Source organism: Emydura macquarii, unplaced genomic scaffold, assembly GCF_026122565.2.
Source record: "Emydura macquarii macquarii isolate MOO-44397 ecotype Brisbane River unplaced genomic scaffold, CSIRO-AGI_Emac_v2 contig_2871, whole genome shotgun sequence".
Taxonomy (NCBI): Eukaryota; Metazoa; Chordata; order Testudines; family Chelidae; genus Emydura; species Emydura macquarii.
The window spans coordinates 203,451-229,004 of record NW_027133008.1 but is presented as its reverse complement, the minus strand read 5'-3'; the positions used below and the strand labels follow the sequence as shown (position 1 = coordinate 229,004).

The 25,554-nt window shown below is 44.5% G+C and overlaps 1 protein-coding gene across 1 annotated transcript in view; it reads right to left on the bottom strand.

Moving 5' to 3' along the window:
* The window catches only part of LOC137166536 (transient receptor potential cation channel subfamily V member 6-like), a 55,259-nt gene extending 43,086 nt beyond the window's left edge, over positions 1 to 12,173 (bottom strand). The window contains exon 1 of the mRNA XM_067568307.1: positions 12,046 to 12,173. Within this exon, the coding sequence (XP_067424408.1) occupies positions 12,046 to 12,173 (128 nt within the window). The remainder of the gene's footprint in view (positions 1 to 12,045) is intronic.
* Positions 12,174 to 25,554: the final 13,381 nt, after the last annotated feature.

Below are 25,554 nucleotides of genomic sequence, written 5' to 3'. Positions count from 1 at the left end.
TGGGCAGATTTGGCGTCTCATTATAGCCAAGTGAGGATAATGACGCGTATCCTCCTTTGTAAAGCACGTTGGGATCCTCAAATGAAAAACAACATGTAACTACTACTATCGTGTTCCTGGCAACTAGCTCCCTTCCCCATGGATGCCTTTGCTGCTGTTATGGGTGGGGGGCAGGCTGCACCTACCGTCACAGCCCTGGCCTAGCCACGGCAGCGAAAAGGAAGCCCAGGCCCTGTGCTCCATGCCTCTGGGCTATATCACTCCTTCTACACCCCCGTGATACTCAGACTTGCCAGGGAGCAAGTAAAAGCAGAAACGGCTGCCACCTTTCCACAGCTGGTCAATACAGCTGGGCCACTGAATCCTAAAATCTAATCAACAAGCTAGCCCGGGCCTGACTGTGCCACCAGATTAGCTTTTCCCGACCTACAAAGTTCCTGGCATGGCCACATTGACCAGGTCAGCTATCTGCCTCTGTGTGGCTGTCACATCACACTGAATGCTAGGTCTCACCAGATGTAGCTGTGAGATTAGTCTTCTACCAGTCCTCACCCCCAGAAAAAAAGCCTACCTATGCTGATGTATGATGCCTCATTGAAAAGTAGCACAGTGAAAAGATACTAGGATCCCACTTTCTCTACTGGGAAAAGATACTGGGATCCCCTTCCACTTACACTATGGGCAAGATAGTGTTCACAACCCCATTATGCCTGTTCATGACCCTCCTGGGGGTCACAAGCCCAGGCAGGAAGACCATGCACTGAAATCTGTGTTGCAGAGGATATGTTGAGCTTCCTCTGCAGACAGCACTAGGTTACACAATGACTCAAGTTTTGGGAGGAGGTGCACAAAAAGAACAGATATGTTGCATCCAAGGTAGTTTAGAGAAATTTTTCAAATTTCTGCTACATGGAGAGCAGATCACTATCTGTAACTGTTCTGTTAGTGCCAGATGAGGAAAGAATTCCCTTAAGGCTTGTATGGATGCAATAGCACTAGCTGATTTCATAATCAGAATGACTACAAGAGGGAGCAGAGTGTGGGCATCATTTATAACAAGGAACGGTTCTTTGTGAAATGGTCCTGCAAGGCCCATATGGATTCTCTGCCAAGATCTATCCAACCACCAAGGCAAGCATTCTGCTGCTGGCATATCCTGCAAACGCTCACCTTGAAGAACGCCCTGCAGTTATTTCAGCATGGCTGTGTCTGGCCAGCACACATCACTTCTTGCTAAGCTGGCCTTTCCCAGCTGACGTTCTGTAGTTTGCTCTGGATGTGCTGTTATGATTCAGCTGGTAGAACAGCGAGCATACTAGAGTACAATGCCCCCACACAACCTGAGTCTTTGCAATTGACCAGATTAGCTGCTGCCAAATCGCTGATTCTGCAATAGCTATTTTGGTCACTTCCCCACATAGACAAGCTCTTACTTCACCTTATTGGCTCGTGAATAACAAAGTAGCATGTGCAGTTCTCCTGCCAGTGTCTTAATGTTGCTTTCTCACAATCCTCACCTGCAGAATGGAGCCACACGCAGGTGCCAGTCTCAACCATTCTGAAATCATAAGAAAGACCCTGAAAAATTATGAGATTGGCTTTAAAATAATGTACTTGGGGTTCTTTTTATTTACCTTCTGGATCTGGAACCTGCAGGGTGCACTCAGGTTACATTTTCAAGGCTCTCTTTTGTTTCTAAGTGAAAGCTGAGATTCTCAATGCATTCCTATGACTCCAGCAACTGAAACTTTAAGAAAAATACCAAGTATTGCAAGCTGCACAATAAAGTCCCAAGAACTAGCAACACTGCATAAGCAAAGAGATCACTGTGACAAATTCCATTCCACTAGCCTCTTCATACATCTGCTAATAGGACAGCCACCTGCTTTAAATGTCCCTGGTCATTTTTACTAGCAATCCAAAAACTCAGCAAGGTAACATTATATCTCAACCAACACCTGTAGGATTTGGATCCACTGGAAAACATCTAGAATAGAACAGAAAGAGTGTTTAAGAATAGGGGCTATTGAAATGTACAATAGTGTCCCCAGGGAAATGGTGGAAGTCCCTTAGTGGTGGAGACAACTTAGAGTGATTATATGAGGTACTTACATGGCTCCCATTACCACAGTCTCCTCACAACACTGCCATAAGGAGGGAGGGAAGGACCCTCATCCCCAGTGTGCTGATGAGGAAATGAGGCACAGAGAAACTATAAGACTTGCCCAGGGTCCTACAGGAGATCTGATGGGGCAAGGAAACCAAACCTGCAGCTTGCAAGTGCCAGACTAGCACCATAACCACTGAACCAACCTTCCCCTCTAGTCAAGGCAAAGCTTTGGAAAATGTCTACTAGGGCATGACCTTGCATTAGCTATGAGACGGGAGAATGGACCAGATAGCCTGAAAGGAGTCTGCACCTTTGATTTCTACCATTATAAATAGAAATGGGTCGAATCTGACCAGACCACGTGCTAATTCTCCCCCAAGCACCAAATGCTTAAAGCCAGATTTGAATGTAAACTTGGTGCCTGGGTCAGTCTCTCGCTGTTTGATGCACTAAAACAATCTAGTATGGTGTTATAAAAATACCCAAAGCTGGGAACATGAGCAAAAAGCTGTAAAAGTACATATTTCGTCTTTATATAGCACCCGTCAGCCAAGGCTCTCATAGCAATTTCTAAAACAAAACTAAGCCTCCCAACACCCAGCGAAGGTAGCTAAGAAGTATTATCTCAATTTTACAGATGGGGAAACCAAATCACAGAGATTAAGTGTCCTGACAAATTCAACGGCAAGGCTGGGAACAGAATTTGAGATTCACCACTTCCATCTCAGCCTCTTGCTCTGAACTCCTATCTTCCCTTGCAGGAAATGTTGTTACCATCTAAGATATTTATACATTTGTAATGTGCAAGCAGAACAAAGTCCAGACCAGTAATACATATACTTGGCACTTTAATAGCGCCAGTTCCACAAAGCTGAAAAGAATTATAAGCTAAATCAGCTGGGAGGGAGAATTTAATCAGAAAAAAGAAATGCCAGTGGGGAATCATTTAAGAACACCTTACTAGATGACCAAAAAGCCACAATCCCAGAAGTCAGAAAGAAGGCCATGCTGATAAAAAACCAACCTTGTTTAAAGGGGACATGAAGGCAGCTGTAAAAAATTATATATATAATGAATGGAAGAAAGGGAAAGTTGATAGTAATGAATATAAATCAGAAGTTAGGAATTGCAGAAAATGAATGAGGGAAACAAAGGGACAAAAGGAGAAATCTATGGCCAAAACAGTAAAGGACAAGAAGAAGGAGTTTTTAAAATATATGAGGAACAAAACCAATCCCGACAATGATATTGGTCCATTGCTAGATAGAAATGATATAAATAATAATGCAGAAGAGACAGAAGCATTCAATAAATATTTCTATTCTGTATTTGGGGTAAAACAGATGTTAGAGGCTCAACATATGGTGATGATAACACTCTTTCTATGCCACTAGTTTCTCTGGAGGATGTTACACAGAAGCTTCTGAACTTAGACACTTTTCAATCAGCAGATCCAGATAACTGGCATCCAAGAGTTTTAAAAGATCTGGCTGAAGAACTCACTGGACCGTTAATGTTGATTTTCAATAAGTCTCAGAGCACTGGGTAAGTTCCAGAAGACTGAAAGAAAGCTAACGTTATGCCAATTTTTAAGAAGGGTAACAAGGATGACCCAGATAATTATTCACCTGTCAGCCTGACACTGATCCTGGGCAAGGTAATGGAACGGCTGATGCAGGAATCATTAATAAAGAATTAAAGGAGGGCAATGTAATGAATGCAAATCAGCATGGGTTTATGAAAAATAGATTCTGTCAAACTAACTTGATTTTTTAAAAATAAGATTACAGGTGTGTTGGATACAGGTAATACTGTTGACATAATAGACTCAGACTTCTGTAAGGCATTTGACTTGCACAACATTTTGATTAAAAAACTAGAACAAAATTAGTGACAAAATGAACATGGCATATATTAAACGGATTGAAAGCTGGCTAACAGGTAAGTCTCAAAATGTAACTGTAAACTGGGAATTGACATCAGTTGGATATGTTTCCAATGGAGTCCCACAGAGATCTGTTCTTGGCCCCATGTTTTTTAACATTTTTATCAATAACCTGGAAGAAAATATAAAATCATCTCTGATAAAGTTTGCAAATGACACAACAATTGGGGAGTGGTACATAATGAAGAGGACAGGCCATTGATTTAGAGTGATCTGGATCACATGGTAAACTAGGAGCTAGCAAACAATGTGCGTTTTAATACAAATACATGTAAATGTGTACACAATTAGAGAATGGGGGACTCTATCCTGGGAAGCAGTGATTCTGAAAACGATTTGGTTGTAGGGTGGATAATCAGTTGAACATGAGCAGGCAGTGTGACACTGTGTCCAAAAGAGCTGAAGCAATCCTGGGTTGCATAAACAGGGAGATCATGAGTAGGAACAGAAAGGTTATTTTAGCTATGTATTTGGCACAGGTGCATCCACTACTGGAACACTGTGTGCAGGTCTGGTGCCCACATTTCAAGAAGGATGTTGGTAAATTGGAGAGGATTCAGAGAAGAGCCAAAAAAATGATTAAGGGATTAGAAACCTGCCTAATAAAACTCAAAGAGCTCCATCTATTTAAGCGTAACAAAGAGAAGTTTAAGAGATGACTTGATCACAGTCTGTAAGTATCTACATGGGGAACACATTTATAATGGGCTGGTCAGTCTAGCAGAGACTGGTATAGCATGAATCAATGGCTGGAAGTTGAAGCTAGGCAAATTCAGACTGGATATAAGGTCTAGATTTTTAAAAACAAGACTAAACTATTGGAACAATTTACCAAGGGTCATGGTGGATTCTCCATCACTGACAACTTTTAAGTCAAGATTGGCTGTTTTCTTCTAAAAGCTCTGCTCTAGGAATTATTTTGGGGCAGTTCTCTGGCCTGTGTTCTACCGGAGGTCAGACTAGATGATCACAGTCTAAATTCCCTTCTGGCCTTGGAATCTAGGAATCCCCTACTGTGCCCCTCTTGTGTGTCCTATATTGTCCCCTTTACACCATACCCTTCCACTTCCCCAATCTCTATTTTGAAGGCTGGATCGTTGCTGTTGTCAAAAGGGAACACGTTTTAAAATCAGCCCCTACGTTTCCTATGGAGGCTGACAAATTTAGCAAACACTTTTCAAAATGTTGGCCTTAGCCTCTGTGAGGCCCACTTTCGTCATCATCTGTAAAAGGGAAATGATGATATGCTGCTCATGTGAAGTTGAATTTGCTAGTGTTTGTAAAGTGCTTTGAGATCTTTGGATGACAGGTGCTATGCACATAAAATACACGAGACTTGAGATTAACTACTGTCCAAGTACTTTCCATAACTCCTTCTCCTCTCCTATTCAAACGCCTTTGGAGAAGACTGCAGTGCTACTTAATTTGTGAGTGCACTGTAAAGGTCGATGTATTCCCCCGCATTAGTTCTCTATTTTCACCATGGCTGTTTCCATACGTCTGGAGCCTAGCTGGGACTGTAAGGGCTTCTCTCCACACAGAAATTGCACCAATTTAGCTAAATCGATTTAGAAAACAACAAAGTCTAATTGGTGCAATTTCTGTTTGTAAACCAAGCTAAACAAACTGTTATAATGGTATTTTTAGCTTGACATGAAGTGGGAAGTGACACGCTGCATATTCCTACAGCTCCTTTCAGCTGAGGATCTCAAAGAACTTTACAAAAAGCATCTGCTATTATTGCTATGATACAGATGGGAAAACAGAGGCACAGAGTGGCGAAAGGATGAGCTGAAGATCTCACAGGCAGACATTGACAGAGTGAGAAAAGAGCCCAGGTCTTCTGTCTCTCAGTGCCCTGCTCTAAGTATTAGACAGCACTGACGCTCTTGAATTCTTGAGGGAAAGGTTGTTCTCTCCTGAAATTGCCCCGTCTGGTCTGCAGCCCCAAGAGGGTTAAGCCAAACATTCAAACTTTGGGTGATTCTCCGAAACAAGCAGAACCTTTCAGGTGCATACTCATCGCTTGCAGAGCTCCTTCAGGATGGGATCTGTTAGAAATCAGTACGTTCCTCAGAGTAGTTACAAACGTAGCTTAAAAGCACTGTAATCTTTTTTAATGACTTATTATCCATCCTGTTTGAAAAAAATGTCAAGGGGGGAAAAGTATAAAACGGAACATTACAAAAATAGCACTAACAACCCATTATCATCGTCATAAAAATCAGAGAGATGGAAAGTTCCCACTAAGGCACATCTTGTTCTTTCCTCACCAGACCAGGTCAGGACTATATCCTAGAATACAATACAGCTGGACTGGCAGTATTAGACAGTCCAATTTAAAAGGATTGAAGAGAAAGGCCTTCCACCACTCTTCTTGGAAGGCCATTCCAGAACCTAAGAGATCTCAGTATTAACCATTCCATGTGCTGAATGCTTTGAGAGGTGTACCGTGAAGAATACTCCAGCACTGGCAGGTTGATGGACTACATGAGGTAAGAAGATATTTTCATGTCTAGTGTCTATGATTCTTTAAAACATAGATCTTTGGCCCAACAGACCTATAAACACCTGCACAGTGATGTCCTAATAGAGTGTAGTAAATACATTTGAGCTCCAGGTTGGCATATCTAATCAGATTCCCCTTACTAACAAAAAGAACATCTGAAGGTACAAAATGTCTTATGGTAACTGATGACCTCAGGAAATCCCAGAAAACAGTATTGCAGCTGGCTTCAGGCCATTGACGCGTCCGTTCTTGTTTATGGGCCGGAGCCTAACGTCAGCATAAGGCTCAGGCAGAGAGCAATACTGGTGAGATGTTACTGCTCAGTCTGACCAGGAATGGTTCAGCAAGTGAAAAGAATTGTCTCGCTTGATCCTTCAGATTGCTGCTCTGGTCAGAGGTAAACCCACAGGGCTTGATGATTTGCAGAAATACCGAGCCTTGCCAACACCATTTGAAAAGCAGCTCCACAGCACCTGCTTCAGCCCTGCTCGTATTCAGCTGAAGTAACGTTACACTCGGGGTGACTTTGGGCCACAGAGCCAAATTCTAGCCTCAGTTACACCCATACGAATCCACTGAGGTCTCTGTGGTTGGATAGTGTCAATGAGGTTAGAATCTAGCCTATAAGGATCAAATGGCTCTGGGCTGTTTGTGTTACATAATAAAACCCTAAGTAAAGATAACGATGTCTTAAAAAGCAACTTGTAAGCATCAATCACATCTGAGTGGTTCATTACTGCTGTGATAACAGGCCAACTCCATGGCAGTTCGCCAGAGTGCACCATATCGCATTGCTCAACTCGCAAGCGATATGTTCATCCCGAAGGAGGCGCCAGCCAGTGCTCCATGAAAGTCCAATTCCCACTAGGCGCCGAGGAACCTTTTTGGTTTTCAGCTTGCCCCCCAGGGTTGACACAACATGAGGTACATACACCCTGCTGAAGGCCTGTGTTGTTCACATACCAGGAGGGGGTGCACCGTATACAAATCGCAATGCTAGAATCTGAGCGTATATGGACACCAATGAAATGATGCAACTGGAAGGGCATCCAGCTCATGTTTATAAACATATCAGATATGTTACAATATGAACAACACTTAGTACCTTTTACTGCACTTTATTTATTCAAAGCAAAGCTCTTTATGAACATTAACTCATTAATCCCCCTTTCCTCTCAATACCTCTGGGAGGCAGGTGGGTACATATCACTGTCCCCATTGTACAGATGGGGAAACTAAGGCATGTAAGGCCAAACGCCAGGATAAGAACTCAGCACCACCTTACCCCTAGGCCTGCACTCACTCCCCCATATGGACCGGATAGCTTTCTTACTGTATGAAATCACAGCAACATAGGCATCATGCGTGGTGCGTGCACCCCCCCTTTGGGGAGACTAGCCTCTGCCCCTTCCACCTGAGCCCCCCACTTTCCCCCAACAGTCGGCTCGCCAGTGCAGCCCTGAACCCTGGCAGGTGCCTGGAGCACCCCTGGCCCCCTTCCAGCCCTGGAGCAGTCCTAAGCCTGGGCCACCCAGAGGAGATCTGAGCCCCACTGCGGGCGGCACACAGCGAGCAGCAGGAAGGGGAGTGCAGTGGAGGAGGGAAGAGGCGGGGCCACTATGGCCCAGGCATTCAGCGGAGCTTTAACCTCCCCTGGCCTATTATACTCGGTGCCCATGATCAGCATCACCATACTGGATCACAACAGTGGTGCACCTAGTCCAGTATTCTGTCATTGCTGTGGCCAGTACCATATGCTTCAGTGGAAAGTCGAAGAGGCCCCTTCTGTAACAACACGTCCTAAGGAGAGGTTTCTCTTGAATCTCAGGTAACTATGCCCAGATCCTCAAAGGTATTTAAGGGAGCTAGGTGCCTAAACACACTGGAGGATCTGGGCTTTAGTGGTTAGCGTAAGTATGAGAGTTTCTACCTCTTGCACAATTTTATCCCACCTGTGGATATATAACGGTGGATGTTCTCATTATTCATGGAAGTGTCTAAATCTTTTTTGGATCATGCCACACCCTTGACCTCATTTATACCTTGTGGCAACACGTTCCACAAGTTATTTATACGTTGCATAAAAAACGACTTCCTTTAATCAGGTCTAAATGTATTGCTTTTCAATTTTATTAGCCGACTTTTTGTTCTTGGATTATGAGAAGGGATAAACAGGAGTGTCCAATTTACCTCCTCTAGCCCATTCATTGTGTTGTAAACCCCTCTCCTGGCCCTTGTATACATCTCCTCTCTAAACTCAACAATTTCAACCTTGTCAATCTCTCCTCATTACCAGAGTCTCTTCATGCCTTTAAATCAGTTTTGTCATCCATCTCCAAGCCCCCACATTTTCTGTTATCTCCTTTTTGACATAAAATAACCAAAACTGAATGAATGCTTCATTACAGCAGATGGTGCCCCATTGATTTACATAACGGTATTATAATATTTTCAGTAGCATTTGCTCACCCTTTCATTACGTATTCTAACATCTGTCTTTGCTGTTTTTGATCTCATTGCCCAATGATTCTCATTTAACAATATGTTAATTCAGCAGCAAAGAGCATTGTCTAGTGGTTAAAGCAGAGGATTCAGAAGCAAGATTTCTGGGTGCCATCCTGGATGACCCTGGGCAAGTGACTTAGCCCATCTTATCAAAGGTATTTAGGCTCATAACTTTCACTGAATGAACGGAAGTTAGGAGCCTGACCACCTTTGAGGATGGGCCTCAGCCGCTCTGTTTTCAGTTTTCCCGTTTGTAAAATAGAGACAATTCTACTTGTCCAAGGATTAGTTCGTTAATGTCTGTGAAACTCTTAGCTACCCTCAGCTGGAAGCTGCCATAAGAGAGCAAAGGATGGGCAGCGTGGGCTAGTTGATGGAGCACAGCATTGGGGTTCAGGAGACCTGGCTTTTATTCCCGTCTCTCCCACAGGCCTTCTGGGTGACACTGGGCAAGTCATTTCCCTAGTGACCATCTCTGTAAAGCACTGAGAGAGCTACTGATGAAAAGTGTCACACGAATGATAGGTATTATTGCATTGAGTGTGTCTAAGGTTTGCTACAGCAGTGTGGATCACTAATCAGCCTAGCCACGCAGCCAAACATGGCCAGTCACAGGAAGTCAACACCATGCACCCAACCAGCTGCCTAAAACTGTGTCCCAGAACCCCTGGCGTAGTAGCCAGCCTTTCCTCATCTGCAGGCACTCGGACAATCACTTCTTTCGATTGTGCTCAGGGCTAGGGAGCCTCTCTGTTCATGGGCTCCATCTGGTAGGAGCTGTCACGCTGACTGGACTGGGGTGGGGGGGGGGCATTTATTATATTTTTTAACGTCAATTCATCAGAATCATAATAATTCATGTGAGATATGCCATGTCAGGTACTGTTAGAAAGGCTATAATGTGCTAAGTAAGATGATGATGTCTATGTTCATATGTTATGTGTGTAATGGAAGCTATGGATATGGTTGATATATCTGTATTTCAAATTGTGCTGTGTCTGGGCGACACCCCAGACAGGATGGCTGCAGCACTAGCCTGCTTAATGGCCCATTAAGGAAACTCACAGGTACAATGGGCCAAGGGGAGAAGCCAGGGATATACCTGATGAGTCACCAGGACTTACTCATGTGACTCTGGACTCCATCTTATTCCTGTAAAATTCCACAAGCAGCATGGCAAAGGCCAAAGGACATAAAAGGCAGCTGCACCACATCCATTTTGTCTTCAGTCATCTTCAGCCTTTAGCCACCTACCTACTTCTGGTTCAGCTCATCTGCAACTGAACTGAAGCTGTGAAACAAAGGACTGAGTCCCATCCAGGTACTAGATGTACACCAGAGGGACAATACAAGCCTGCAAACTCCACAATTCTACTGGAAACCTGATAAATATGGACTTTTAAATCATTTGTATGTATCTGATTGCTTTAATCCTTTAACATTTCTCTTATGGTTTCTTTCTTTCTTTTTACAATAAACCTTTAGTTTTAGTTACTAAAGGATGGGCTGGCAGCGTGGTATTTTAGGTAAGATCCAAACTTCTATTGATCTGGTGCTGTGGCTGACCCCTTGGGTCAGGAGAAACCTTTATGGTAAAGAGCACAGAGTTTAAATAACTGGTCTCTTTACTGGACCTAGTGGCTGATTGAGAGCCAGAGACTGAAATGCAGTAAAGGGGGCTGTGTGCATTTGTATACTGGCGTCTTGATAACCATGCGGGGAATCAGAAGCACTGTTTGTGGCTGGTTGGGAAGTCTGACTTCAGTGTCACCCACCAATGCTGGGAGAATCTGCTCTCCTTTTACAGCCTGCCCTGCCCTTGGCATTTTCAGGTGGCTGCCCTGGGCACCGACGGGTCACGGGAGCGTTTTCTCTGCTCCTGCTGCGCTATTACTGCCCCGCCCAGAAAGACCCTTCTGGATTGTGAGGACAGCAGGCCCTCACCACGCACCTCCCGCGTCCAGGCACCTGCTGTGGGGACAGCACTGGTGCCACTCCAGCCCTGCAGGCTGAGGAGACGTCTAACGTAAAACGAGAGCCCCAGGGCTCCTCGAGGGCAGGAAGGGGTAGGCTAAATCCCGGAAGGTTACATTTCTTAGGACTCGACCCCCAAAGTGAACCTGAAGGACACGGTTTGCTGCCAGCCCTTCAGGAACCCAGCGTTAGGGTTCAGCTGGTGAGCCCCTCGGTACAGCAAACCCTGCAGCACAGGGAGGAGACGGAGGGCACAGGCTGCTCCTCGTGTCTCACTGCAGAGACCTCCTTCTCACTCAGTGGCTGACGCAGGCCAGGAGCGAGGCCCTCTCCTTTCTGAGGACTTGTGGGCAGGCAGAAACATTTCTGGAGATTGAGAACAAAGTAAGAAGAAATCGCTGTGCCCCTTGCCACAAACCCATCTCAATAGGAGGTGAGCACTACTCGTGGGTCTGACCACAATCATTCCACACTGAGAAGGGGGCAGAGCACCGTTCACACGAGACCACAGAACATCACAGCTGGCACACGATCCCCATCCACTCTGCTTCCTCCCCTCCCCCCCCAATCTGGACCGGTTTAAGGGTCCCACTTCCAAGATTAGGGTGCCCGGGGTGGGGTAGATTAATTTAAAGTCTGTTGGCTGACGTCTGTAACACCTCAAGGAGCAAAGATTGCCCTAAAGCCAGCGACACAGGAAAGGACAGAAGTGCTTCCCTGCTGGCTGGAGACAGATTGTTCTTTGCATCCCAGCCAGGTGCAGAAAGCAGGTAAAAACTACAAGCAGCTTTTCCCTTGTGGATCCAGTTACAGTGTTTTGCACAGTTGCCTTGGAAATGTGAAATGACAAGATCCCCTGTCTGGAGGAGAGATAGCCAGGGCATAGGCGAATGCTGGGAGCCCATCCTCCACTGACCTCTTAGAGAAAGAGCCTGGGGGGGACTGCCGAGAGAGAAGGGACTGAAGCAAAAAGCAGGAGGGAGCAGCCAGGCTGGGACTTACCTTTTCTGCTGCAGCAGGTTGATTTCATCCAGGCGCCTGGCCCAGGATTTTTCACTCTGAAACCTGCGCACCAGAGAGTTCCAGAGCCGAAGGAGCTGCCCATGATCCCCCGGCAAGAACATGCCCATTGTCCTAGGTCCTCCTCCGCAGCTAAACTCAGAGCTGCTGCTCCATCCCCCTCTCCCTGGGACGGATTTTTTTCAATGGCTTTCTACTGCCTCAGTCCAGGACAGTCTGAGTGGGAGACGGATGCGCCTTCAGAAAATGCCGGTTTGGGAGACAGGTGGATGGTTACATTTGGCTGAGGCAGGCACCCGGCTGTGTCTCAGAAAACAGATACTACCTGCTGGGGAGTAGCTGGGAGTGAGAACACACCCCTCTCTACGAAGTTACCTTCTGATTTAAAGAGACACAGCTTGGTTGGAAGCTGTTCACACTCCCACGTGCCTATTGAGCAATCTCACTTCTAAGCCAGTGGGTGTTTTAAAGCTGATAAGAAGTTTATAACAACAATAGCAAAGGATGTAAGGGGCCTATTGGCATCTGCCTGACATATTTGGCCCTTTGCACCCCTGCCTATACAAGAGGAATCGAATGAGATGAAACTGAATGAGAAATGTGGCCGAGGCACACAGGAAAACTGCTTCAAGGAGATCTGCCCCTTCCACCCTCGCTACACCCACATATGCTGCAAAACCATTTGATAGGACTAGGAGGACCATGTGACGTTTCCAGTTCTGTCCCAGAGTTCTGGCTGGTAGTATATAAACCGGTGTTTGGCCAGTTTTTATAAATCCTTGCAGACCGCCCGCCAGCTGATCCGCTCACGGTGGCAACTAGAGGTGGGCAAAAATCTTAAAGAAAATAAGTCATTTGCTGAAAACTGCAGTTTGGTTTAACGCAAAACTATTTGCGAATTTTAGATGAAGTCACCAAATAGTTTTGGACCAAAAATTTGTGGGGGAGGAATTTAGACACCATCCACAAAACAGCAAGAAAAAAAGCAGCAGGTGAAGGCGGCAGGTACTTATCCAGCCTGTGGATGACTCCGGTTCAATTCCCTCCACTGACTGTAGGGATGAAATTTGAAACTGGGTCTACCACATTACAGAAGAGTGGTCTGACCACTGGGCTGGGGGCTATTCCGAGGGGGGTGTGTGGAAGGGGCTCATTCAAACTGTCAGACTTTGTATAAGTAATTAAATATTTATTAGCACAAGGTGAACTTGGGTCTCCCATGTGGGTGCCCTAACTTGGGCTTATAGAGTCATTCTCACGCTCTCTTTTTGTCCCGGTGACTGTTCATTGTCATTCTGAATGTCTATGAATTGCCGCTATGGAACACAATGAGTCGTCTTGGACCAGGGACAGTGTGTGAGAATGATTGCATAGCCCAGAGGTTAGCGCACACACCTGCCAGAGAGCTGAGCTGAGCTGAGTCACCCCCTGCCCTGGATGTGTGCCCGAACCTCTGGACTAAAAGTTATGGGGGGGAAGTGCCTCCTCTGGTCATTTTGTATGCCCAAAACAAAACCATTTCCATTTGCCAATGTTTTTCACAACGGTAGGGTTTGGTTCGACCAGAACTGATGTTTTTCAGTGTTTTGGACCTGCCAGTGAATGAAAAATTAGTTATTTGCCCAGCTCTGCTGAAAACCGCCTGGTTCAGCACGTGCACGTCCCAAGAACCAGCCCCCAGCAGTCTGGGGCAGGTGGGAAAAAGGGAGGAAGCAGTATAGTGTCTTTGAAGCCAGGGATCCTGGTCTGGGTTGAGGTTGTCCACGTGATATAAAAGGGATGCCTGTCAATGCTGTTATCCTCTTCTTTCCCACCAGGAGGCCTGCGAGCGTGTTCCCTTTCAGTGAGTCCTGGACCCAGTCCTCCTCCTGGATGTATAGTAAAATGCGCAGGCTAGTGGTGATGGTGCGGTGTGGGGAAGGAAGGAGGGGCTTCAGTTTCGCTTCCCATCAACAGCAAGCCCCTTCCATGTGCACCCCAACAAAACTGTCGCTGCAGGCATCTGCCTTGCCAACTGGGGCTGGGTGTTAGCCCATGTGGGTGGGGAGAAAAAAGGGGGTGTTCAGACCTGATCTGTGACATGGGGATTAGGTCACTGGAGGTCTCCTATTAAACAGAGAGCAAGGAACCTGCAGCGTGCCCCAGCTAGCACAAGGATAGTGAGGGAGACAGCCTGATTCTTTAACTGTTTGTTAGTAGGGAAGCTCGCAGCACTGAGGCATGAGCAGGAAGGAACACACTAGCACTCCTGCATCCTTGCCTGAACCCAGCGCCAAGGTGCAGCCAGTCTGCTGAACTCTGTGAGCATAAACCCTGTGAACTCTGACTAAAATCTATCTCACTGCAGCTGGCAATTAGGAGCCAAGTCCTGTTTTCTTTTTACAGAAACAATCAGAGCATGGGTGGCTGGGATCATAAAATATTTTCTCTCTCAATGCCAAGGCCAATCAGGAAGTTTGAGTTGCACTTGTGCAAACATTTGAGTGGGATTATGATCGGAAAAGTACTTCGGTGTACAGCTGCCCCACCAGCTCGTGCTGGGTGAGCGAGTTACGGTGAAGTAGCAATTAAACATCCATGAACCCTTCCATGGGTTTAAAACAATATGCTGACATTTGTGATCCTCGTTATTTTTCACTTAAAGGCCGCTTCTGTGCTTCACACCAGGAAAAAGGTACCAGTGAGATAGCAGCTGTTCCAATGGTCCTAGCTGAGGACAAGAGAAGGGGTGCAAGCCAGCCAACATGCGAGGTTTAAAATTCGACCAGACAGAGCCCTAGAACAAGTGTACTCCCGTGCTGCGTAGCCCATTGGGGAGGGTGTTTTACAGGTGGTGATCTGCAGGGGATCTGCATTGTTGTAGTGCCTGCCGCTCTCTAGCTGTTAATTTTGGGTCTGTAGATCAAGCTGTAATAGCTCTGGAGGTCTCTGGTTCAATCCCCAGTGTGCCAGCCAAGGGGCAGCTATTATTCGGCCACCCAGAAGACATCCGGGAGGAGCGAATTCATCGTCTAATGTCCTCTCTCTGGCCCTGCCAGCATTTCTGCCACTGAAGCAACTAGGCCCCTGCCCCACTCCGAAAATCAAATCGCTGCGGATTTAATTTGCCTCCATCACAAGGCTGCACAATATGCGGCAGTTAATTCAAGGGACAAGCTCTTCCAGATGCAAAATCCACCAGGGGCCAGAGACTGCAGTGCCTTTGTGCATGTTCCAATGGGGGCACGTTCCAAAGTCGCAGCAGCAGGATCCCACTTAACGGCTTAGCGCTTGTTAGACAAAACAGCACCGGAATGCCCTGACCTAGGGCCTGGCTCTCTGAGATGAGGCGCATCCTCCCCTCGTGGAATCCTGAGGGAGCTGAGGACACTGACGCTTTGCAACTCAGCCCTTCTCTCGCTGCACATGCGGCTGACGTGAATTACCCGATCCCACCTAAAACTAACCTGCAGCCACCACTGGCTGCCTAGAGCTGGGAAGGAAAATTCCAATAAATCTGTGCTTCTTTGGAACACCAAGACAGTGCGTGGAGAGGAGGTGATTTTGCTGAAGTGCTGATGGAAGCTGGCAGACAGGTTTCAAACCCTGCCTGGTTTCCAACCAGTTTGCCCACCCAGTGGCCTGCTGGGGAGCCCAGGCTTCCAAGTCTGTGATTCTAGGGATATCTTCCCGATGGACTGCCCCAGGGAAGTCTAGGGTCCAAGACACACAGAAGAGTGGGGCTGATCCATGCCAGCCAGGGGAGCACGCACGCACTCACAGACAGGTACACAGTCACATTTAACAGCACAGATGCAGTCCCACCCTCCTCCATCCCTTATCCAGCCTCTCGCAGAGGTGCTGAACACAAAGGTTTCCACTGGTCATCAGAGGCGAGCGCGTCTGGGTTTGCTCCCTGCCTTTTATGGGGAATTTAAAAAATTTTGGTGAAATTTCGAAATAGCAAAATCCTCCACAAAATGGTTTAATTGCCTTTCTCCGCCCAGCTCTACCGCTGACCAGGACACATCAGCAACCTGACAAGTTTTCTGGCTCAGTTTTGCAGCTCCAAGAAGAACCTATGACTCAGCTAACTTTCTGGTACTAATCAGGGATGTGGATTGGTTGTCCAGACTTTAATCCTAGGGGAATGTACCTATCTCTGCTTCCAGCCCAATTTGTGTGTAGTTTACTCACACAGCAGAGCTGAGTGACAGTGGGCTGGATTTTAATCTGCTTGGTGTAGATCATAAATTCTTTCAGGCAGGGACTGTTTCTTTACTCACGAGGCAAAGACCCAGGGTTGCCTAGACTGTTATATTCATGTGTTAAATATTAAAAATATTAATCATGGCTCTGCCAGTCAGGGACTGTTTTTTCTTGGGCAAGTCACTTAACATCTCTATCTCTCAGTTTGCCCATCCGTAAAATGTGCACAATCATTTTTAACAATTTCACATTGGTGTGATGAGGATTAACTAGAGCACAAGCCATTAAGGAAACCTTATTTGCCAACCCTGACCACCTAGTTATCAATCTCCAGTTCTAAGTTCTGGAGAAAAAGGTGGCAGTCTCAGATATCACTGTGTTTTCTAACTGTTCTTTTGGCATGGCAGCTGCTGTAACTAATGTTTGTACAATACTTCGAAAGTGCTATAACGTGTTAGGCATTATTATGTAAGACACAAAAAGAACACAGATGGATTTTCATATTCCAGATTGAGTTTGTAAGTCTGACGGTTAGAAAAATCATGTTTTGATTTGGAAACGCTGCAAATTTGATCAGGAATCACTGAGGCCTTGTTTTCACCATGAAAAATGGTGTGTACTCAGATACTTAGTTTTCAGATGAGTTAGCAGGTCAACTTAAATTGGTGGAAGCCTGGTCTTTAACTCAACCTGCTAACTCATGTGAAAACTCAAACATCCTTTTCCTTGCAGGGTTGATTGTGTGTTAGCTAACTTGAGTTAAGAACATGAGTTTCTTTTTTCCCATGAAGATATAACCGAGAGAAAAAGGACTTTCATTCTATGACACGGATGATACATAATCTCTTTTCTGACCACATCCATTTCAAAGTGCTGACCACATATCAACTGCTTTGTGATGCACCAGGCTTATCATCTCTCATGACTCCAGATTTAATGTGCTCGGGTAAAAAGTAAAGAGATGTTATTTTTCTAACAGCAAACATTGCAAGCTCAGCATGGGATCTGAGAAGCAAGCTGGGTTATTTCTTGCTCATGCATCATCACCAGCAATAAAGATTCTGCAGACCAAATGCTGCTGTGCAATTCTGCTGTCTTCAAATGATGGCTTTAGTTAGACTTGTACCAAACCAGACCCAGGTGTAACTGTGGGCAGATTCTGATGAAAAAAGTTTTGTCCTGCAATTGGAAATTAATTGATACTGATGATACGCAGCCTGACACAAATCTTGTGCACTTTTTCATGGCTATGTTGGCTCTGCGGGGCTGTCAATGTTAAACAAAATTAATATGTTATTTAATCCCTAGAGGCAGCAGCTGTGACTCTGATACACACCGGGGACAGACCAGCTGAGTAGGAAGGTGACATTTATACATAGTCTCTTTTCAAAGTAAAAGCATACTTTAAATAATAAACACTGGGGTGGGGTTAGGGTCATATTATGGCAGCAGGCCCAGGAAGCAGCAAGAAGCCCTAAATTCTCTCATTTCATGGCTAGATCTGACTAGAGTCTCTCCAGCATTTGTTAGTCATCTCCCAAACCAAAATATTTGCCTATCATGATACAAAACAAAGACATTTACATGATCATAGAACCCTAGGGTTAGAAGGAACTGCAAGGGTCACCTAGTCTAGTCATCCCGATGGCCGTTGCGAGTCCCGTCCTTGTAAGTCCAGTTTGCCTAAATCAAGAAAACCAGAGGAAAGCAAGAAAACAATGAAACTAAAACTTGACTGTGGTGAAAAAGCCAAATCAAGAAGAAAAAAAAAAAAGATAGAATGTGAAAGGATTTTATAGGGAAAAAAATCAAAACACTTTAAAATGATGAAAATGTATACATAAATTAGTGTGAGGGGAAACAGAGTCTGGAGAAGACAAAGTAAAAGATGGATCAAAATATAGAAGGAAATGAGAAGAGAAGATGGGATGAAAGGGAAGAAAGCATCACAGGAGTTTGTTTATATAACTTTCTGAATCTATGACTTGATGCTGAGATGTCTGTTTCTAGTAAACACACACAAAAAAAAATTTAAAAAATATCTCATGTGATACCATGTTTGGATGGTATTAGAAAGAGAAATTCTCTTCATAGTTATCCTATGGTTTTCTGTTTAAAATTGACATGTATTCTAGCAGCATTCACTGGCTTGCTTTGAGACCTGGCTGAATTCGGTTCATACTGCAAACTGGGGAATTGTAAGTTGGCGGGAGTCATTTCCTCAAACTGGAATTTGCTCAGGCAGAGGGCTTATGTCCTTGTGGTTTTGTACTCATAAAAATTAAATATGAATGTTGAAAAGGAAACAAATGCGCACTCCGCACGGAAAGCATCGGTTAGTAAGTTTATAGACCACATTAAGATACTTGTATAGATAGATATAGATTAAAGCCCATCTTCTTATGAATAAGAACATTTAATAAAATTGAAAATAAAATCAATGAATATTATAAGTTTAATCTGCCCTGCAGTATTCCACCTCCTCTATCAGTGCATACGATGTATCTGTTCATCTCTATATACCACAGCATCTGTACCTGCTATCATACTGTGATATTTGTCTGCCTGCCTGCCTAACTATAGTATCTATCTACAGGCCAAGATTTTCACAAGTGGGTAAAAGGAGTGAGCTGATGGTTCCTCAGCAATTTTTAAAATCAGATCCATTATTTAGATGCCTAAATTTCGTCTTAAACACCCACTTAGCCACCCACTTTTGCCCTATCTCTAGTAACTATCAATATTATAGTACTTAATTATGTTCTTATTGGGTATTGGATATCCCGCCACAACCACACTGTTCTAAGTGCATGAGGAGTACAGAGAGAAACTCCTTAGAAAGGGAACACTCTGTGATGAGGTGGGACGGGGAGGGAACACTGAATACTTTTGGTTCTCTTCTCTATAGGTTCTTATACTGCGCTCATCACCGTACATGGTTTTGCGCCTCCATGTGACTACACATCTGTCGTCTGTGTACAGGGGAGGGTGACCCCTCTGAACCCACGTTATTTGTTATAGGACACAAATGAGATTTTTCCACTGTTTACGAGGTGTATTTCATAGCCCTACACTGATTTACAATGTTTCTCGTTTTCAATTGTTTTGTGTGATTTGTTCAACACAATTTTTATGGTTTCAGTTTTTAGCCTTCCTACGTAAAACAAACAAATCTCCCATCCACTGAAAACAGCTACTGAACATAGTCACATGAGCCAGCCATGCAGTAAGCTGTGTGTAAGGAACGGGGAGCAGAGCACCATAGAGCTCACTGGAAATGGATAATTCCCTAGGGTGGAATTCACTCCCACTCCCATCTCCCAAAATCCTGAATAATAAACAGCCTTTAGAGAAGGGAGTCGCATGCAGGGCACTGCAGGGTACAGAATCCACTCCCTAACCTGCAGGCAGCTCCAGCATCACGCCAGAGACGGAAGGGTCCATAAAGCACTTTGACGTGGAAGGTCCTAGCTCTTTAAGGAATCTGATATGATTAACCTTACAGCATCTTTAATATAAGTACTGCTGTTTGCAGACATCATAGGGATCACAAGCAGCTACTCATCATGCAGAAACATGGGGGCCATGTAAACTGGTGGTAGTGATATACTACTAATATACTGATTCATTGGGACCAATAAGCAAAACCTATCCCATTGCTTCTTCCGATTCCTCTCCTTATCTTCTCTGCTCTCTAACCCACACCATTGATATATCTCCCTTTTCTGTCACCCCTCCTCTCTTTGGCGTTCACATTACTGGATTGCTATCCTCTACCAGCATACACACACACACACACACACACACACACACACACACTACTAGGCTTAGTCACCACATATTTGCCTAGCTTGGAGATTGAAAACAACTTTTGGCCTGATCCTGAGAGATGCTGACCACCTGCAGCACAGTGGGAGTGGCAGGCCTCAGCACCTTTTATATCGCCCATTTAAAGGGACATAGTCAACGTTAACCTCATCTAAAAAATCCTTAAATGGGCTAATGATAAATGAGAAGTGGATGAGGAGTCAGGACATCCTGGATTCTCAGCCTGGTTCAGCCACTGGACTCATTGCATGTCCTTAGACAAGCGTCTTAACTTTTCTATGTTCTATTTTTCTCAGCTGTAAAATGGGAATAGTGCTACACTCTTGAATTAGATAGTGTCCCACCACTGCCTTCTATTGCTATCCGGTAGAATCAGACCTGCTTAGCTGCATGTCATAGGCCTTATACCGCTCACAGACACTTCTCCCTTGGCTCACGTGGTTGGGGCCTGGGCTTTTGGGGTCAGTGGGTGCAGTGAAGTGAAGTGACCCCATGAAGTTCTATGTGGACACTGAATTGTTACCTAAAGCAGTCTCAGGTCACGGTGTTCTCGGGTGGACTAGTCAGTATTTGCACTGTGCTTTGAAGATGAAAGGAGCATAGCGGGTTTGGGCTACTTTGGAACGAAAGGTGCTATTTACCGCATATTACATGAACAAAACAACAAACCAAAACCAAACAAAGAACAACCCACATTACTGCAATGTCCAGGCTAAACAGTTAATCTCCACTCAGGTCTGGCTTAGATTGTAAGCTTGTTGAGACACAGAACATGTACTAGTAAAACACTGGATTGTTGTTTGGCACCATACACGTGCTTTTTAAGAACTATATGGAATAATGTATTGGATTGAATGATACTTAGCACTTCGGTGGTGTGCTCTGTGTGTATATCTCCTTATTTTTCAGATGAGGGAAATGGAGACACAGAGGTGATGTGACTAAAGCATCTCTTACTCACATGCTGTGTGGCATGAGTTCCCCAGCAACAAACACAAAGAAGAAGCACCAAAATGAGGTCACAATAAATAGCTTTTATCAACAAAAGGATGATGAACCCACCTGAGGTTGAATCGGAAGCTTCTCCAGACAAAAAAACAGTGCTCTGGGGTCTGGTGTGCAAGGGGATTCTAATTTCTAATACAGATTCTGGCAGCCACTGGCTATGTGACCTTGGGCAAGTCTTCCCCTCAAGAGTGACGCAGTTTCCCCTGATGTGAAGTGCTATAGATTAAAAGGAGCTACACGCTGTCAGAGCAAATTATTGTTACAGCAGCTTCACCTCCAGCTCCTGGGATTGATGCTTAAGTCTCTGTGCTGCGCCAAAGATGCTGTTACACAAAAAATACTGAAGTTCATAGAGGGCATGTTAGCCAATGACACTGTAGACTAGTTTCATTGTTCACACAGATGCAAATTAAAGCCATTGGCCAGTATGGTTAAGCCTGGGGTCACCAGATAGGACCAATTTACTCTAGTAGTGAAGACTGATAGGAGAGCATTCAACAGACTTATGGTAATTGCTGACATCCCAGGCCAAATTGTCAGGGACACTGAGCACCTTTCTCTCGCTGACTTCCAACGCAGCGGCAAGTTCTCAGCACCAGTTTGGTCCTCCCTCTCAGAAGATGTGTGAATCAGCATCACTCACCACCACCTTGCTCAATCTTAGGCCAAGCATTAGAGAAACTGCCAAAAGCAGGACACTGCTATAGACAGAGGAGCTGAATTCTCCCCAGGAGCTGCCTGCTGATGGATGATGTCCATATCCCACTTCCTTTCATTGACTTCACGATGCTGCCTGGAATGATGTGCACTGACATAACTGACTGCAGCAAATGTGAACTCTCCAAGAAACTGCTCCGGGTTGTGCTCAGTGTCAACAGCAGCACACGGCAGCTGTAAGGAGCATATGTGACCAGGAGAACTCCAGAAAGGCAGGTACAGAAGCAGGGAGTGCATAAGAAAGCCAGTTTTAACCACGCCACCCCAGAAACAAAACACAAACTGCTATCAAGCCCAGTCCACAGGAAGCTGCATGTCATTCTGTTTTGAGCGAATGGTTCATGAGAGGAAAGGCAGCCTCATAGTTACACCAGGTAGCTGTTACTCAAGGGGGTTCAGTCCTTATTAGCTGAGACATTGACGAGCTCTGCACCTCTAGATGCGTTTCTGAAGTCTAAATGTTCAAGTGTCTGCTAATCTGGGTGCCCAAATTCAGAGACATTAGTGGGCACTTTTTAAAACCTAAATTTTCCCAGCCTCAGGCTCATCTGTACAATGGAGCTAATAATCCCCACCTGCCTTACAGAGGAGTTGTGAAGCTCAGTTCATTCAAGTGTTTTGAGTTCTTTGACTGGTAGAGACTGTAGAAGTGCCAAGTATTCTTATCACCATCCAGAAGCATACAGTGTATCTAGCTAGAAGATGTGAAAATGCTGGGCAGGCTACGTTACTTCCAGCTGGGAATGAAGACATAGAGGGAGACTTTGTCTGTACCAGAAAAGATGCACCAGTTTTAACTAAATTGACTTTATTTGAATTTAGTTAAACCTATGCAACCCGCTAGAGTACATACTTAAACTGGTTTAACCCTGGCTGAAATCATTTTAGATGAATTCAGTGTATTTGTAAACTCACTGGAACATCAAATCCAAATGTACTATATATATATCAATCCAACTTTCTGTACTGTATAAAGAGCCAGGCTCTGATGGTGTTACATAAGAAATAAATAGAAATGATACTCTCTCTCTCTGGGAGAGAGATGTCTTGGACTAGCAGTTCAGATGTTGCCAAACTCAATCCTTGTTATTTTCCTCTTTTAGACGTGGATGAAATGTATTTCAGAAAAGACGTGTGTTGGACAAAGAGGCTCATTCCAGTCCAGGAGGTACCTCTGACCACGATAACAGTGGACACTTCTAACGCTCCTGCCATCCAGGATCTCAAAGGACTTTGCAAGGACTGTGGTGATCAATTCTCCAATGTCTGTAGTTTAGCATAGGGAAATATCATTATCACCTTTTTTCAGATGCGGGAATTGAGACCAGAAAGATTAAGTTATTTGCCCAGGGTCCCATGAGAAATCTGGGAAATCCCTGAGTAGAACTATACTTTCCTAATTTGCAGTCCTGTGCCTTAACTACAAGACCATCCTGCCTCCCGGAATACACTATCCATCCTGATGGAATCCATGAACTAACTGGGTAAGCTTGAGCTATTTCATTCACTATCTTGGAGGAGGAAAGGTGGATGAACGTTGCAGAGGAGAACAGCTGTTGCTTAGCGAACATTGCCGGGCTAGGATATAACCCAGCACAGCTAAAATCCTGGAAGATGTCCTTATCAGGCATAGACGTGGTGTCAGACCTACACCATGCAGACCAGAGGATCCCTTTCCCAAGAAGATGCTGTGCAGTGACAATTTACTCTCATGGCTGATGCATTCAAGAAGCATTTCAACAATCAGGTTCACATATGAACCAATGAGGCAAATCAATAAATCCTGGTGCCAAGGCCTCTTTGGAGCAGATGGAAATAAGATGGAAATTAGCCCCTGATTATATTGGTAGGCATCCAGCACCAGAGGAGATGATCTGCATTGATGTTTGTCTGGGATGCCAATGTGTGAAGACAGATACTGGGGTCTCACTATAGACACTTGAAATGTCTTGTGTGAAAAGTGACACCACATATTAACTTGAGATGCAGAGATGTTTCATAATGTTTGTCTGGAGTGGCTCATGACCGAGAGACCCAACCTCAGGGCAGACTCTCAAAAGCAAGGCAGACACCCTAAAACAGGTGGTGTGTTCTATAATTAAATTCACCAAGCCAGTAACTAATAGGAACTCCTAGATCACTGTAACAACCTTATCATGGAGTCACAGACAGTCCCCTTAGACTCTCCAGTCAGTATCTTGCCACCCAAGCCAGGTGATAAATGGTCACTTAATCACAATCACAAAATCACAAAATATTCAGGTTTCTCCTAGTCCCAAGAGACCAGACACTTAGCCCAGATCAATCGCTACCTTAGATCTAACACCAAAGACAATGCCTGTATCCAATCCTGTAATAAATTAACTAAAAGTTTATTAACAGGGAAAAAGAAATAATAGAGTTATTTACAGGTTAAAGCATGCAAACGTATATGCACAAATGAGTTTCAGTTTGTGATTCAAAAGATGACAGAGATGTAGTAACTTGTCAGTATTTAATGTATTTTTAGGGCTTACCCAGGTTGACCCTGGGGATTTCTGCTTTTTGTTTCTTAGCTCCAGCCCTTGTGAGAGTCCAAACAGCAAAGAGATGAAAAAAACTTCATGTTAACCATTTTTATTTCCCTCTTCTGCCATTCAAACCAACAAGACAAGGCCTTTGATGCATACTTCTCCATGGATGGATGGGGTGATTAACAAAGCTTTTGTCATACAACAGCCCACTTAATTTTCATAGTCCTTTTGGATGGGAGGGAGATCCACTCTTCCCGTCTGAGTTCCCAAGTTCTGAGCAGGTGTGATGTTATATGATTACAATATGACCATGCGTAGTTCGTTGTTGCTACCACTGTTATATAACTGCAACAAATATTGTACAAAGTATGTCATGTAAGATATCAATGGAAAAGTTACAATCTATCAAATGTGATTATCCTGTTTATATGCATGTATCGTCTCTGTATCTGAAGTTCTAAATATTGACTATCTGTATTTCAAATGTGTTTGCTCCTGGGGTAACACCCACAAGGTAGTTTGTATCCAGTCTAGCCAGCCCATTATGACTGGACTATTCAAGTTGATGGCCCATCAAAGAACACTTAGCTCTCACAATAGGCCATAGAAGAAGCTCATCCCTGCCCACTGAGCCTTCCTGTGGACATTTGAGCTGGAATATGGATAATGGCTGCTCCTATGACTCATCAAAGCATGAAAGGGCATGTGACTTGCTCATGTGACCCTGGACTCTCTCTTGTGCCGGTAACTTTCCACAAACTGAGACTGAAGAACTGAAAGCATCCCATCCGCATGGGAGAGGATATATAAGGCCCTGGAAACATCTCCATTTTGTCTTCATTTCCTGTTTCTTTTCTCTGGACTGGATTTCTAACAAGGAAACTCTAAACAAGGACTGATCACCCCCAACCTGTTTGGGTAATTTCCAGAGAGATGTTTGCAAGTTACCAGTTTGTTCTATCACTGCTTCAAACCTGATATAAGAACTTTTCAGTGATTGTTTGTATACGATTTCTTTGACAATTTTAACTCTCTCCTCTTTCTTTTCTCTTATAAATAAAGCTTTATATATTATATACTAAAGGATTGGCAACACCGTGATTATTGGGTAATATCTGATTTATATATTGACCTGGCTCTGTGGCTGGTCTCTTGGGATTGGAAGAACCCTTTATGTGACGAAATTGGTTCTATCACCAGTCATCATATAGTCTAGTGTCTGGGTGGTGAAACAAGG